Source organism: Pongo pygmaeus, chromosome 19 (assembly GCF_028885625.2).
Source record: "Pongo pygmaeus isolate AG05252 chromosome 19, NHGRI_mPonPyg2-v2.0_pri, whole genome shotgun sequence".
NCBI classification, from domain to species: Eukaryota; Metazoa; Chordata; class Mammalia; order Primates; family Hominidae; genus Pongo; species Pongo pygmaeus.
Window position 1 is genome coordinate 166985 of NC_072392.2, and position 17077 is coordinate 184061.

Consider the following 17077-nt stretch of genomic DNA (forward strand, 5'->3'; position numbering starts at 1 on the left):
TAGTCCCTGTGCCCCCACCTCCATTGACCCGTAGTCCCTGTGCTCCACCTCCGTTGACCCGTAGTCCCTGTGCTCCACCTCCGTTGACCCGTAGTCCCTGTGCCCCACCTCCGTTGACCCGTAGTCCCTGTGCCCCACCTCCGTTGACCCGTAGTCCCTGTGCCCCACCTCCGTTGACCCGTAGTCCCTGTGCCCCACCTCCGTTGACCCGTAGTCCCTGTGCCCCACCTCCGTTGACCCGTAGTCCCTGTGCCCCACCTCCGTTGACCCGTAGTCCCTGTGCCCCACCTCCGTTGACCCGTAGTCCCTGTGCCCCACCTCCGTTGACCCGTAGTCCCTGTGCCCCACCTCCGTTGACCCGTAGTCCCTGTGCCCCACCTCCGTTGACCCGTAGTCCCTGTGCCCCACCTCCGTTGACCCGTAGTCCCTGTGCCCCACCTCCGTTGACCCGTAGTCCCTGTGCCCCACCTCCGTTGACCCGTAGTCCCTGTGCCCCACCTCCGTTGACCCGTAGTCCCTGTGCCCCACCTCCGTTGACCCGTAGTCCCTGTGCCCCACCTCCGTTGACCCGTAGTCCCTGTGCCCCACCTCCGTTGACCCGTAGTCCCTGTGCCCCACCTCCGTTGACCCGTAGTCCCTGTGCCCCACCTCCGTTGACCCGTAGTCCCTGTGCTCCACCTCCGTTGACCCGTAGTCCCTGTGCTCCCATCTCCATTGACCTGTAGTCCCTGTGCTCCACCTCCGTTGACCTGTAGTCCCTGTGCCCCACCTCCGTTGACCTGTAGTCCCTGTGCCCCACCTCCGTTGACCTGTAGTCCCTGTGCCCCCACCTCCGTTGACCCGTAGTTCCTGTGTCCCCACCTCCGTTGACCCGTAGTCCCTGTGCTCCACCTACATTGACCTGTAGTCTCTGTGCTCCACCTACATTGACCTGTAGTCTCTGTGCCCCACCTCCACTGACCTGTAGTCCCTGTGCCCCACCTCCACTGACCCGTAGTCCCTGTGCCCCACCTCCATTGACCTGTAGTCTCTGTGCCCCACCTCCATTGACCCGTAGTCTCTGTGCTCCACCTCCATTGACCCGTAGTCTCTGTGCTCCAACTCCACTGACCCGTAGTCCCAGTGCTCCACCTCCACTGACCCGTAGTCCCTGTGCTCCACCTCCACTGACCCGTAGTCCCTGTGCTCCACCTCCATTGACCCGTAGTCCCTGTGCTCCACCTCCATTGACCTGTAGTCTCTGTGCTCCACCTCCACTGACCTGTAATCCCTATGCCCCACCTCTATTGACCTGTAGTCTCTGTGCCCCACCTCCATTGACCTGTAGTCTCTGTGCTCCACCTCCGTTGACCTGTAGTCCCTGTGCTCCACCTCCACTGACCTGTAGTCTCTGTGCTCCACCTCCACTGACCTGTAGTCTCTGTACTCCCACCTCCATTGACCTGTAGTCCCTGTGCTCCACCTCCATTGACCTGTAGTCCAGGGCCTTGGCAGGGCCAAAGGAGGAGCCAGCACAGCCTGACACCCAGGCCTGCATCTCCCAACCAGTATTTCTGGGCCAGTTAATCCACCTTCCTCAGCCCAGTTTACCACATATGACAAAAGCAGGAATAAAAATGAGATAGCTGAAATCCTGGCTTTCCTACTTATTAATAGGGCAGATTAACCTCACTGTACCTTTGGTTTTCTTATCCAGCTTTTGAATGCCCCTGAAAATGCCCTCAAGGTTGCCAATGGCCTCCATGTTCCACGTCCACATTTATTTCTTTTGACTTCTCCATCTTTCCCGGTTCTCTCAGCACTTCCCACCCCACCCCACCCCATCCTCCATCCTCCATCTTCCACCCTCTGTTATTTCTTCCCAGGATTTATTATTTCCTGACATCATCTTGTTTATTTGATCATTACTTGTTTTTTAGTTCCCTTGCCCAATATCATCTCAAGAAAATTCCTTCTCTGTATTCTTCAGTATAATAACTCCAGTCTTAAAACCATGACTAGCAGCTGGGCACAGTGGTTCACGCCTGTAATCCCAGCACTTTGGGAGGCCGAGGTGGGCAGATCACCTGAGGTCAGGAGTTCAAGACCAGCCTGGCCAACACGGTGAAACCCTGTCTCTACTGAAATACAAAAATTAGCCGGGTGTGGTGGCGTGCACTTGTAATCCCAGCTACTCGGGAGGCTGAGGCAGGAGAATCGCTTGAACCTGGAGGCAGAGGTTGCAGTGAGCCAAGATTGAGCCATTTGCACTCCAGCCTGGGGGACAGAGAAAGACTCCGTCTCTGGGGAGGGGGGGAAACATGACTAGCACATGGAAGTTACTTGAAGATGGGTTCCAGCAAAACTAAGGTGAAAACAAAAAAGAGGAAGACATGGTCTCTTGAGATCAGTGTTTCTCATCTAGGAGGGCAGCAAAGGGAAGTCCCATTATAATAGCTGTGCAGCTACCAGCTTAGGAGGAGCAGGAGTAAGAATCTAGAAGGGTTTATGCCAGGAAAAAAAAATAGCCTCCATATGATAGTAAAATTAAGATGCTAACTGTCTTGAGGATTAGAAGGCACATTATTCTCTCAGCAATAAGAAAAAGAAAGGCAACTCAAAATTCCAGAAAAAACTAAAAGTTATATTTAAAAAGTCCTAGACTCAATACGAAACAATTTAATATGTGGCACAATTTAGTATAAGGAGAAAATCAATTTGATCTCCCTGCAAAGATCGTTCTTCTTTGAGTAACCAGGGATCAAGAGAAGCAGACCAATGGAACAGGAAGTGTAATCCTAGCATACTGCTTGGCCTTGAGGAAGACAAGATTTATCTGATAACAACTAAAAACATTTTTTTCTTATTGCCTTAATATATTCTGGAGATGATAACATTTATTGAGTGCCTATGTGCCAGGCAAGGTTTTAAGAGTTTTGCATTTAAGAATATTTAATCCTCATAGCATGGTGAGGTACATGGTATCATGACCATATTTTGCAGATGAGGAACATCAGGTGTGAGATATTAAACAAGTTTTCTGAGGCCATAGAAGAAGAGCTAGATTCGCACCCTGACTTCTAACACCAGCTCTGGGTCTCGTGACTCGGGTGTGAATCTACCAGAAGGGCTAGAAGATACATCCCAGCTGAGACCCAGAGCTGGCCCTAGACATCAGTCCATTTGATTTTTAAGTCTTAGTGCTTCTTGCCAAGAGGCAGAGGATACCACATGCCCAGTGCAGACATACACACTCCTGGGAGCCAGGCTGCAAGGCCACAGCACAGCGGGGCTGGTCCAGGCTGGGAAGCCAGAATGGCAGGGCCAGAGCAGGGTCTTACCTTCCTGCAGTCTTTGCAGAACACCGACGAGCTGCCCAGGAAGCCCAGCACCTCCCCGCAGAGCAGACACTGGGACAGGCCGTTCCCCATCACATTCCGCCTCATGGTCTCCAGCCGCTCCACCAGCCGCCTGCAGCACAGGACACAGAGTCAGAGGGAACGTGCTTCCTGCCTGGGCACAGCTGCACTGAGGCCCAAAACCGTACCATGCCACATGCGCTGTCCCCTCACCTGGGATATTGTTCCTTGCCCCGCCCTTCCCCTGGATAACAGCGAATCCTTCATTCACTCACCATCTATTCATTGAGCACCTGTGATTCATCAGACACGGAGAACACTATAGTAAACAAGCCAGAGACAGACAAGTTCCCTGTTCTCATGGAACTTACGTTCAATAAGGAAGAAAATTCATAAGCAAGAAAACAAGCAAACTGGTTTCAGATAGAGAGCAGTGCTATGAAATGGAAATAGTTGGGGGAGGGAGGAAGAGGGAGACTGAGGGGAGGGAGGGGGAGGGAGATTGAGGGGAGGGAGGGGGAGGGAGACTGAGGGGAGGGAGGGGGAGGGAGATTGGGGGGAGGGGGGGGAGGGAGATTGAGGGGAGGGAGGGGGAGGGAGACTGAGGGGAGGGAGGGGGAGGGAGACTGAGGGGAGGGAGGGGGAGGGAGACTGAGGGGAGGGAAGGGGAGGGAGATTGAGGGGAGGGAGGGGGAGGGAGGGGGAGGGAGATTGAGGGGAGGGAGGAGGAGGGAGACTGAGGGGAGGGAGGGGGAGGGAGTTTGAGGGGAGGGAGGGGGAGGGAGATTGAGGGGAGGGAGGGGGAGGGAGACTGAGGGGAGGGAGGGGGAGGGAGATTGAGGGGAGGGAGGGGGAGACTGAGGGGAGGGAGGGGGAGGGAGTTTGAGGGGAGGGAGGGGGAGGGAGATTGAGGGGAGGGAGGGGGAGGGAGATTGAGGGGAGGGAGGGGGAGGGAGATTGAGGGGAGGGAGGGGGAGGGAGATTGAGGGGAGGGAGGGGGAGGGAGTTTGAGGGGAGGGAGGGGGAGGGAGACTGAGGGGAGGGAGGGGGAGGGAGACTGAGGGGAGGGAGGGGGAGGGAGACTGAGGGGAGGGAGGGGGAGGGAGTTTGAGGGGAGGGAGGAGGAGGGAGACTGAGGGGAGGGAGGAGGAGGGAGACTGAGGGGAGGGAGGAGGAGGGAGATTGAGGGGAGGGAGGGGGAGGGAGACTGAGGGGAGGGAGGGGGAGGGAGACTGAGGGGAGGGAGGGGAGGGAGACTGAGGGGAGGGAGGGGGAGGGAGATTGAGGGGAGGGAGGAAGAGGGAGATTGAGGGGAGGGAGGTGGAGGGAGACTGAGGGGAGGGAGGTGGAGGGAGACTGAGGGGAGGGAGGTGGAGGGAGACTGAGGGGAGGGAGGGGGAGGGAGATTGAGGGGAGGGAGGGGGAGGGAGACTGAGGGGAGGGAGGTGGAGGGAGATTGAGGGGAGGGAGGAGGAGGGAGACTGAGGGGAGGGAGGGGAGGGAGATTGAGGGGAGGGAGGAGGAGGGAGATTGAGGGGAGGGAGGGGGAGGAAGACTGAGGGGAGGGAGGGGGAGGGAGACTGAGGGGAGGGAGGGGGAGGGAGTTTGAGGGGAGGGAGAGGAGGGACATTGAGGGGAGGGAGGGGGAGGGAGATTGAGGGGAGGGAGGGGGAGGGAGTTGGAGGGGAGGGAGGGGAGGGACATTGAGGGGAGGGAGGGGAGGGACGTTGAGGGGAGGGGCATGTTCCACGGGACCAGCGAAGGCTCTGGGAGAACACGTGGACTCACAGCTGAAGAATGAGCCATGCCATCTGGCCTGTCTTTCCCACTGTAAAGATAAGAAGGCCGGGCAGGGTGGCTCATGCCTGAAATCCCAGCCATTTGTGAGGCTGAGGCAGGCGGATCGTTTGAGCTCAGGAGTTCGAGACCAGCCTAGGTAACATAGTGAGACCCTGCCTGTACAAAAAAATAAAATAAAAAACAGCTGGGTGTGGTGGTGCCCACGCACAGTCCTAGCTACTTAAGGCTGAGGTGGGGAGATCGCTTGAGCCCAGGAAGTTGAGGCTGCAGTGATCTGTGATCGCACCACTGCACTCTAATCTACATTGCAGAGTGAGACCATCTCAAAAAAGAAAAAAAGAAAAGAAAAGAAAGATAAAAGATACGTAGGAGGCCAGAATGAAATCAATTCCTGCCCAGTGCATTTGTGTCTTCCTACTTGTGCTTTTCTGTGTTTTTCAGATTTTCTAGGAAGTATGAATTGCTTTTGTAATTAAACACAGGACACGATGGGAGTGCTGGAAGACTGAGCTGTGGTCGACACTGGAGGCGGGGGCCAGGAGAGGCACATAGAGCCAGCCGGGGAGCGGCTCCTGCTGGAGCCTTTGAGGGGCGACCTGTGGCTCGGCCTCCACCTGAACCCCTCCCTTGGCTGAACCACAGCTGACCTGCAGGTGTGCACAGCCGAACAGCCCCTGGGACGCTTCACCAGGCTCATTCACGCCCTCAGCATGGGGTGCACACCTCAGCTAGCAGCTAGTAGCCCCGTCTGACAGAGGGGTATGCTGAGGCCTCAGCAGGCTGGGTTACACTCCCAGTGTTCAGGCAGAACACCCTTCGGCAAGGGCTGGAGTCAGTGACCTCCTGACCCACTCCCGGAGGTGAATAGCAAAACCAGGACCCGGAGTGCCGGCCTCCCAGTCCCCTGCGCTTGTGCCAAAGCCCTTGCTGTCCTCCCACTGAGCTGGGCCCAGCCCCGCCTCACCCGATTCTCTGCTGCTCCAGGATGTCGAGCCGCTCGGCCCTCTGGATGACCTGCAGGATGATCTCCACCTCCGCGGGGCTGAGGTGCTGGCTCCTCCTCTGCTTCTCCGTCTGGTAGGTGTGCACAGACCAGCCCGTCTGCAGCCTCGAGAGAGAATAACACAGACGGCGTTGAGGTCTCCCGGGTGCAAACTCCGGCAGCCCCTACCACATCCACAAAGCCCCCCCCCGAGAACAGTCAGTGGACAGCCCAGGTGCTGTGCCGGGGGCGAGGAGCACGGACAACAGAGACGGGGCAGGTGCCGTGTGCCGCGGGCAAGGCACGCGGGCAACAGAGACGGGGCAGACACAGGCTCCAAGCGCCAGCCCTGCCATCTGCCAGCTCCTGGGCCTTGGCAAAGACGGTGGCACCACCTTAGCCCGGGAGGCGGAAACACGGAATACAACCCTCAAGCACACAGAGAAGGCCAAGGTCACAGCACATGAGGTGTCCAGGGAGCAGCAGGAGAGATTATCAAGAGAAGAAAAAGGGAGCTCCGTGCTCCGTAAGGTAGTGAGACGGAGTTCACCAGGGGACAGGAAAGCAATGTAATTAGGGTAAAGACACAGCTGTTGATATGAACACTTTGAAAACAAGCAGGTTCGAGGCGGGGGGGAAAGCGTGTTTCATAAGAGGAGCCCAGGTGAGGAAAGGCAACTGCGAGGGAGGGCTGGGAGTGGGTCCGGAGGTTGAGCTGTCTCTGCTCCACTGGGCTGCAGGACTGACGCCTCCTGAGGCTGCACCTGGGGCGGGGGAAGAACTCAAACTCCTTCTATTTTTCTGGACAGGGAGAGAGTGGCGGCAGCAGATCAAACCCCAGAGCCCCTGCCCTGGGTGGGTGCCAGCTTCCCCGAGACATTCCGTGCCTGTGACATTACTGTGTGCAGAGATGAACGAGACGGGAAAAGCCACTGCACCCTGAAGAACTACAATATGGTGGGGGAGGCAGATGCCAAATCAATGACACAGATACCTATTTAACTAACGGGTCTAAGGCGTTTTCATTCTACGCATTATCAAGTACCCGCTGGGACGCCTGGCCTCTTAGGTGCCAGGGACAGGCTGCTTGGTGGGACGTGCAGGTGGCGTCAGGAAGTGGATAAATAAGAGAATTACCCAGCAGGGAGGGCATGAGGCTCTGGAAAGGCTCACTTTCTTTAGGGAAGTGTCAGAAGGCAAGAGTCCTGGAGGCAGGACCCAGGGCAGCAGGCTGAGGGAGGCAGACCCTTTCCTGGGGGCTCCCTGACACAGGATGGGCCCTGGTGGTCTCATGTCCTGCCTGGTCCCGGCTGTTGCAGCTAACGGTTCTCTGTGGCCGACACAAGAGGAGTTTGGAAAGCTAATAAGCATATCCTTTCTCTGTCAGGGGGAGCTGGGGGCTGATGAATGTGAAGATGTAGGGTTTGGAGTCCACTGGACGGTCTTATCTTCTGGTCCCATCCCTTCCCAGATGCGAGACCTCGGATGAGGGTCTCACCCTTGGTTTTCTGATCTGTCTCTTTAAGGGGTGCTGTGAGGATTAATGAGGCAGGGTAGATAAGGTGCTTTTACATAGCAAATTCCCAATTGCCTACAAATGGTCGTTAATGGTGATAACTGTAATTATCATGGGGAGGGCTGTCAGGCACGGCTTTACCATGTGTGAGCTTTTACAGGATGAACAGGTGCTTCCCTGTGGAAGGAGGGAGGCGGATTCAGGTGGAGGAGATCGCACAGGAAAGGCAGGGGGCGTGGGTGGTGTGTGGTATTTCAGGGATCCATACTTCTACACTGCCTGTTTTTCCAATTTAAAAAAAAAAAAAAAAACTGCAATGCCCTAGACCAACACTTTTCAAGCAGTGTTCACGGCGCTGGGGAAGGAAAATACCGGGGCAGCAGGGCAGGGCTGGAAGTGGGGCAAAGCCAGTCTCTGGAGTGGGCAGCCTCTGCCTGGACCACCTGCCTTGCTCCTATGAACTGGACACATTCAGGGGTTCAGGCCCCAAAAAGCGATATCCCCTCCCCAACCCCTACCTACTGGGTTGTTCCATCTGAGCATTTCAGAGGCTCCAGGGGTCAGTGATGGGCCAGGACACACTTCGTGTGGTTCCCGGGCCAGGGGAAGGGAGTTGGAAGTCAGGGCCCCCAGGTTCAGGGAATCACCACCCCCTCCGCCCTCCAGCTAATGGAGAGAAAGGAAGGGTCCCAGGAACACACAGAAGGAGGGACAGAAGCATCAGCACCACCACCGCCTGTCCTGATGGACACGGGTCCCACGAGCTTGTTCTGGGGCCGGTAATGGCACAGGACACTACAGATGTCTTCCATCGGACTCTCACAGTCACCCCGAGGCAGGCCTGGACCCTCCATCACCCCGTGAGACAGTCCAGACCCTCAGTCACCTTGCAAGGCAGGCCTGGACCCTCAGTCACCCCCCAAGGCAGGCTCAGACCCTCACAGTCACCCGGCGAGGTGGGCCCAGACCCTTAGTCACCCCGAGAGGCAGGCCTGGACCCTCACAGTCATCCCATAAGGCAGGCCTAGACCCTCAGAGTCGCCCTGTAAGGCCCAGACCCTCAGCCACCTGGCGAGGCAGGCCTGGACCCTGAGGCACTCCGCGAGGCAGGCCTCCCCATTTCTCAGGGGAAATGAGCTGTGGAATGCAGCTAACTAGCAGGAATCTGGGGTTGGCCTCCACCACCGACTCAAGGCCTGAGCCCTGACCTGCCGAGTTCGTGTCCAGCAGCTGCTGACAGCCCTGCTTGGGAGCATTTCAGTCTCCCCCAGGGCTGCCTCCGCACCCACGTTCCTGCCTCCATCTCCTCTGCCTCCAGGCCCCAGCCATCCACGTCCTCTCATCTGACCTGCTGCTCCGGGCCAGGTCCTGACGCCCGCCTACGGCCATAGCTCCACTGAGCATGCTGCCCACCCCCTCGCAATGTCCCCTCCACACAGCCGATGGAGGCCGACTTGAGGGCACATGACATCGATGGGCTGCAACCTCCAGGAAGAACCTGCACGTCTGGTTCTTCCCTGGCCCCTGCCTACCTCTCCATCTTCCTTCCACACTGTCCACCCTTCACACTTTGCACCCCGGTCTGGAAGCCCCCTGTCCTTCCCCCGCACGTTCCCCGCACGGCGCCCTCGTCTCTCAGCTCACCAGTGACTCCCTTGTGTTCTAGGCTTCGTGCAGTCCCCAGACCTTTGCTCATGCTGCACCCTTCACCTGGGGCCCCTGTCTCTCTCCCTAAACCCTCTGTCCACCTCTCACTCCTATTCTTTCTATCTATCTATCTATCTATCTATCTATCTATCTATCTATGTCTATTTTGAGACAGAATCTCAGTCTGTCGCCCAGACTGGAATGCAGTGGCACGATCTCAGCTCAATGCAACATCCGCCTCCCAGGTACAAGCGATTCTCCTGCCTCGGCCTCCCGAGCAGCTGGGATTACAGGTGCCCGCCACCACACCCAGCTAATTTTTTGTATTTTTAGTAGAGACAGGGTTTCACTATGTTGGCCAGGCTGGTCTCAAATGCCTGACCTCATGATCCACCCACCTCAGCCTCCCAAAGTGCTGGGATTACAGGCGTGAGCCACCGCGACCGGCCTATTCTTTTTAAAGACTTCTTTAAACATGACCTTCACCTGGAGGCTTTTCCTTGATCCCCTCCAAATCAGGTAAAGAATCTACTCTCAGAGTTCCTGGAAGGCCTGGGTATATGTCCTTCATTGGGCTGATACGTTATTACGAGACAACGTGAAACCGTCCATCTCCCCTCCGGAACGTGAGTCTCTGGAGGACCAGGCCCTGCCCCTGGCCCCTGCCTACCTCTCCATCTTCCTTCCACACTGTCCACCCTTCACACTTTGCACTCACAACACACTGACCTCCGGCCAGGGCCTCCACATGCCCTGTTCCTTCTACCTCGGGGCCTTTGCACGTGCTGTTCCTTCTGCCTGGAAGTGCTTCCCGCCTACTCCCATCTAACATTGATCCATCTTCTGGGTCTCAGTGCAGGCAGCACACTCTCAGGGAAGCCCCTCCTGATCCTCAGAGTAAGTTACACCTTCACCCACGTCCCCACTGCCTGTTATCACCGTCAAAGCAACTTACCTGGGTAACTATTCAAATAATGCTCACCTCTGCCCACCTGTGCTTTAAGACCAAGGACCGTGTTGGTCCTGTTCACTGCGGTGCAGTCAGTGCCTGGCACATAGTAGGGGGTTAGAAAACATCTGGTGGCAGCTGGAGGACTGAGGGGAGCCCCGAGCTGCAGCCCAGATGTCCCTGAGGGTCCCACGGGACACAGCTCCCAGCTCCGCGGCTGGAGATTAGTACGCCTCTCCTTTCCAGAGACTGTGCCAGGTACTACAAGGCAGTGCACCCCAGGGGAGGGGATAAAAGCATTCTCTCTTCTAAAGGGGCTACAACAGCATTTGGCTGCTGCTGAGCGAGAGACAAGTTCAGGCAGAGCTGAAGGGAACCCTGGAGGGTCAGGAGTCTTGCTGGGCCCTGTAGAGAGCACGGTGGCGGAGCTCTTCTTGGAAACTCCTACCCTGCCCGGGAGGACACTTCATCTGCCTGGCATCAGAGGATAGAGAGGGAGAGGGACCGACCTCACCCACTGCAGGGGCCGCGTGAAGGAGCCGAGCCCTCCTGGCGAAGGGGACAACTTAACTGTGGTGCAGATTCCTGCAAATCACGCATGACTCCACTCTTCTGGGGTGTTTCGAATTAATCTTTCCATCCCCCTTTGATGTTTCAGCTCTGTCCCCTGCAGGCTCATAACATCTAATTGCAGATTTTTTTAATTTGGTCCCACTTGGGAAATGCTGGCTCCCGTAATTGGCATGGGTTGAAGGATGAAGGGGCCCTTTTGGACTTATCAGACGCCAGAGACACCCAGCCCCTCTGAGGGACAGGGAGGGACTGGAAGGCAGGCAAGGCATCTGAGAACCCCCATCTCCAGCCACAGTGCACAGTCAGTGGAGCTGGCCTGACCTACCCAGAGCTGAGAGGTCACTAGGACGAGGGATAGCAGGGAAACCAGGGCCAGGCGCAGTGGCTCACGCCTGTAATCCCAGCACTTTGGGAGACCAAGGCGGGTGGCTCACTTGAGGTCAGGAGTTCGAGACCAGCCTGGCCAACATGGTAAAACCCCCGTATCTACTAAAAATACAAAAATTAGCCCATTGTGGTAGGGGGCACCTGTAATCCCAGCTACTCAGGAGGCAGAATTGCTTAAACCAGGGAAGCAGAGGCTGCCGTGAGCTAAAATTGTGCCATTGCACTCCAGCCTGGGCGACAAGAAAAAAGAAAGCAGGACCCCCAAGGGAAGAAACTGGAGGCAAAGAACTAGTGAGATTCTCAGGAGAGCACGGAGAAGGCCCTGGGGCAGCTTGGGGCTGGTTGTGCTTCCGCCTGAGGGGCAGCTCCTCGTCCATTGCAACAGACCTTTGTTCTCCTGTCTGACAGTGCCAAGCACTGGGCTATGACTGGACATCCAGAGATCAAAGGCTCCCTGTATTAAGGGACTCGCAGTCCTATGGCTCAGTGACAAGAGAGAAGGCACATGAGGGGGTGTGGGTCCCTGCAGCCTGTTGATAGAAAGGACACAGGCTTAGGAGTCAGCTGGATCCAGGTGTGGGTCGAAGCCCTGCCACCCACAAGTTAAGTGACGTGGGCAAGGAGCTCAGCCTCACTTTTCTCATCTGGAAAATGGGGATAAATTCTGCATGGCAGTTAAATGAGTGAATGGCTGTGTCCAGGGCCTGGAGTGTGGTGTGCATCCGACAGGCACCTCTCTCCAAACATCTCTCCTTCTGGGCCCCTGGGAATGAATCTTGCTAAAGACAGGAGAGGAGCAGGGAGGCAGAAGGAAGGGAAGGCCTGGGGGGCCCCAGAGGTACTCACTTGGCTCGAAGGGCAAGCTGCCGGTCATTGGGGCAAACCCACTGATCATTCCCACTGCCGAAGATGGTGTCGGCCATGGCTCGGAGCACCCGGCTGGGGGTGGGGAGTCACATCTGAGATGAAGGAGGGAAGACAAAAGAGTGTGCATCACTGGCTGGGGTACAGATGGCAGACAGGGTCTCTATGCCCTCGGGCCCCTCCACCCCATCTCCAGGCACGGTCCCCACTGATGCCTGGAATCTCACTGTGGGAACCGTCTTCTCCAGCAAAACACTCTTCCCTCAAGTCTCCTCTTCAGAAGGCTCATGATTCTAGGAGGGTGACCAGGTGGCTCGTGCGGCCGAGTGACAAGAGTGAACATGACCGGCAGGGCATCAAAGGGTTAGAGTCAGAAGGGAGAGAGCAGGCACACCCTTAGCAGTTTTCAACTCAGCTCTGGAGGCCATCTGCCCCCCGCCCGCTCCCCGTACAGCAGGGGCCGAAGTGAGCACGTCACCCAGCAGGAGGGGCTGGGCCGGGGGGCGACGGCCAGACAGCCTGGGAAACCCTACTCCTCTCCCAAACCTGGGGACCTGGCTCTCCTTCCCAACAGATTCACACCCATGATCACAATGCCCTCGAGGGCAGGCAAGAGGGCAGGGGGTGGCAGCTACAGCCAGGATTGCCACCCAGCACCATGCCAAGGGGTGCCGTCCATAGACACCGCCATGAGCATGGCACCTGGGGATCCCGCAGAGAGGTGACCCTGCTCCAGGACCCCCTGATGGCTTCACCTGTGCACTGTCTAGTGTGCCGGCTTTCTCCTTGCCTCCAAGGACGGGATTGTCTTTGGTGGTCTATTATGAGGATGCCACGCGTGCATTCTGAAGGGAGTGTGGGATGAGGCCGAGAGTATCTCAATCCCAGAGCAAGGAGGAGGGGCTCTCCGGAGCCATCCACACTCCCCTGGTCTAATCCCAGCTAGGCCAGTGGTTCTCAAACCCAGGGCCCCTTTACACTCTTAAAAAAGATCCAGGTTCGAAATCCGTTTGACACTTCCTCAAAATGTTGAACACAGACTTACCATACGACCCAGAAACTCTACTCCTAGTTACACACCCAAGAGTACCAAAAACATACGTCCTCACCAAAAACTGTACACAAACGTTCTTAGCAGCATTATTCATAACCGCCAAAAAGTAGAAACAACCAAAATACCCATCAACTGACGAATGAGAAAAATGTACTATATCCATACAATGATTATTATTTACAATGGATTATTATTATTTACGACAATTAATTATTATTTACAATGGATTATTATTTACAATGATTATTATTTACAATGGATTATTTACAATGGATTATTATTATTTACAATGGATTATTATTTACAATGATTATTATTTACAATGGATTATTATTATTTACAATGGATTAGTATTATTTACAATGATTATTATTTACAATGGATTATTATTATTTACAACGGATTATTATTTACAATGGATTATTATTATTTACAATGATTATTATTTACAATGTATTATTATTTACAATGGATTATTATTATTTACAATGGATTATTATTTGGCCATAAAAAGGAATGAAGTGCTAATACCAGCTAAAACATGGATGAATCTTTAAAACATCCTAAGTAAGAAAAGCCAATCATAAAAGACCACGTATTGTATGATTCCGTTTATATTGTGTGTCCAGAATAAGCAAATCTAGAGAGATGGAAGGTGACGAGTGGTTGTCAGTGGTTGCAGGAAGAGGGGAACAGACTCCCAGTGGGTTCAGGACTTCTTTTTGGCGTGATAAAAATGTTCTGGAATTGGACAGTGGTGATGGTTACACATTTTGTGAATACACTAAAACCACTGAATGGCACCCTTTAAAAGCGTGAATTTTATGGTATGTGAATTACAACTTCAGCACAAATACAGACCATGAAAAAAAATGAATTATAACTCATTCACAGGCCAGACATGGTGGCTCAGGCCTGTAATCCCAGCACTTTGGGAGGCTGGAGTAGGCAGGTCGCTTGCGCCCAGGAGTTCGAGATCAGCCTGGGCAACGTGGTGAAACCCTGTCTCAACAAAAAGAACAAAAATTAGCTGGGTGTGGTGCATGCCTGTGGTCCCAGCTACTCCAGAAGCTGAGCAGGAGATTGTCTGAGCCCAGGAGGTCGAGGCTGCAGTGAGCCATGATTGCACGACTGCACTCCAGCCTGGGTGACAGAGCGAGACTATCTCAAAAAACAACAACAAAATGCCATAAAAAATTCTTGAGGCCGGATGTAGTGGCTCAGGCCTGTAATCCCAGCACTTTGGGAGGCCAAGGTGGGAGGATTGCTTGAGGTCAGGAGTTCAAGACCAGCCTGGCCAATGTGGTGAAACCCTGCCTCTATTAAAAATACAAAAAAATTGCCTGAGCGTGGTGGCGCATTCCTGTAATCCCAGCTACTCAGGAGGCTGAGGCAGGAGAATTGCTTGAACCCTGGAGGTGGAGGCTGCAGTGAACCGAGATCACACCATTGCACTCCAGCCTGGGCAACAACAGCAAAACTCCATCTCAAAAAAAAAAAAATATATATATATATATATAATATATATGTAATATATATATATTATATATATAATATATATTATATATATATTATATATATTATATATATAAAATATATATTATATATATAATATATATAAAATATATATTATATATATAATATATATATAAAATATATATTATATATAATATATATATAAAATATATATTATATATAATATATATTATATATATAAAATATATATTATATATAATATATATTATATATATAAAATATATATTATATATAATATATAATATATATATAAAATATATATTATATATAATATATATAATATATATATAAAATATATATTATATATAATATATATATAATATATATATAAAATATATATTATATATAATATATATATAATATATATATAAAATATATATTATATATAATATATTATATATAATATATATATAAAATATATATATATAATATATATATTATATATATATTCTTGAGAACTCCAAAATACATGGGCTATGACCATTAATAGTTACCATACTAGAAATTAAAACTGAGAAAATCTTTAAAATGTTAATTCATTAAAAAAAAAACCCATTAGACATTCACATAATTTACATATTTTATGAAAAACTACACTTAAAAAGCAATTAGACAAATGACACTGTTTTACATTTTTAGAACTCTTTTTAACGTTTGGCTTCACAAAAAACAGCTGGACCTTCATATCTGATTTTTCATTCCCGCATTTGTGACAGGTTGTTTCGCTGAAGTCCTTGAAGGACATCCAGACCCTCACAAATATGTATGATGGCTGAAAAGAGGAGGACTTTTTTTACTTTCCAGAAATTGTAAATATTTTTCTTTGATATTGCACCCAAACTCAACAGATGGTAATTTCTTAAAGATTAGTTCCAATGTGACATCTGAAACCACATCAATGAACTTCTCCTTTTCTGTACATTTGTGAGAGGATAAAACCCAGAGTCCCATTACTATTCTTATGAAAACATTTTTGACCCTGTGGATCTCTGGAAGGGTGTTGGGGGATCCCCAGAGAGGCCTGGGCCCAGCTTGGAGAACTGCTTTTCTCGGCCAGTGCCACCCATTTCCATAATGACCAGCAGAGGTAACGTGCAGACCGCCACCACCTGACCACACAGGGGCCAGGCCACGACCTTAACCACACTGGTCCCTCTACCCCATGGACACGTCCAGGCACCTGCTCTTCCAGATCAGACCTGACCCTCCCCAGCGGGCTGCCTCAGCAAAGAGACCCGGGCAGCCCCAGACCCCAAATAGCCAAGTGTGGAAACCCCATGGCCAGGCCCAGATCACCTGGGACCTCCTCAGATGTAGGCTCAATCTTCTCCCAGATGAGGCTGATGGACAAGCAAGGAAAGACAGGTCAAAAATGACACCGTCCTCAAACAACTTTAAATCCGTGCCCCATCCCAGCCTTTAGAGCACTATGGTTTGCTTTGCTTTTTAAAAACTTCAGTTATCTTATGCAGTCACACTGCTCCACATGGGTGTGTGCAAAGCATTATTCTGTTCAATGTAAACATTAAAATACACTACAGGCCACGCGTGGTGGCTCATGCCTGTAATCTCAGCACTTTGGGAGACTCAGGTGGGTGGATCACTTGAGCTCAGGAGTTTCAGACCAGCCTGGGCAACATGGAGAAACCCCATCTCCACTAAAAATACAAAAATTAGCCAGGCGTGATGGCGCGCACCTGTAATCCCAGCTATTCGGGAAGCTGAGGCAGGAGAATCACTTGAACCTGGGAGGTGGAGGTTGCAGTGAGCCGAGATCGCGCCACTGCACTCCAGCCTGGGTGACAGAGCAAGACTCTATCTCAAAAAAAAAGAAAGAAAAAAAAATCTGTGAAATTTTGGCTTTTATGTAAACTTACTAGAAGTCCAGGAACAAGTCAACTGTCTTCCTGAGCCTCAGTTTCCCCACTGGTACCCAACAGAGCTGTGAGACAGGCCGGAGCAACCGCCTCGTGCAATGTCAATGCCTGATTTGGACCCTGCTGAGTTACACGAGGGAGGCGAGGGAGCCAGGCAGCAGGCAGCGGGCAGGGAGGCTGCTGGCTGCTCCCACCTGGGAGGTGGGAACTGAGCCCCTCCCCAGCCCAGTCGACAGGGCAGAGAGGAGGAGGCCACAAGAACTGCATCCTCCATGTCCCCACCCTTCTCACTGCTGTAGCTTCAGGGTAGAGGAGCCACAGAGCCAAATGCTGCACAGACCAAGGGAGATGAAAGGATGTCGCCTCCAGAGCTGGGGCCACGGGCAGCGTCAGGGCAGGTTCATCACTGATGGCAAGTCTGTGACTGACCACGTTCACAGGGGTGGCCCCGAGCAAAGGTCGGACATGAGAACCCAGGAGAATTCAGGCCCTGGCTCTGGGACGGCTGTGCACCCCCACCCTGGCTGTGGCTGGCACCTCAGAAGGCACAGCTG

At 52.7% G+C, this 17077-nt stretch overlaps 1 protein-coding gene across 10 annotated transcripts in view; it reads right to left on the reverse strand.

Annotated features, from left to right (window-relative positions):
* Nucleotides 1–17077, reverse strand: part of RPH3AL (rabphilin 3A like (without C2 domains)) — a 161043-nt gene that overhangs the window by 84386 nt on the left and 59580 nt on the right. For all 10 annotated transcript variants that reach the window (XM_063656193.1, XM_063656197.1, XM_054457160.2 and 7 more), the window contains 3 exons: nt 12039–12151; nt 6103–6246; nt 3321–3450 (listed from right to left, as the gene is read on the reverse strand). In XM_063656193.1, coding sequence (XP_063512263.1) covers nt 3321–3450; nt 6103–6246; nt 12039–12115 — 351 coding nt within the window. In that variant the 5' untranslated portion in view covers nt 12116–12151. The remainder of the gene's footprint in view (nt 1–3320; nt 3451–6102; nt 6247–12038; nt 12152–17077) is intronic.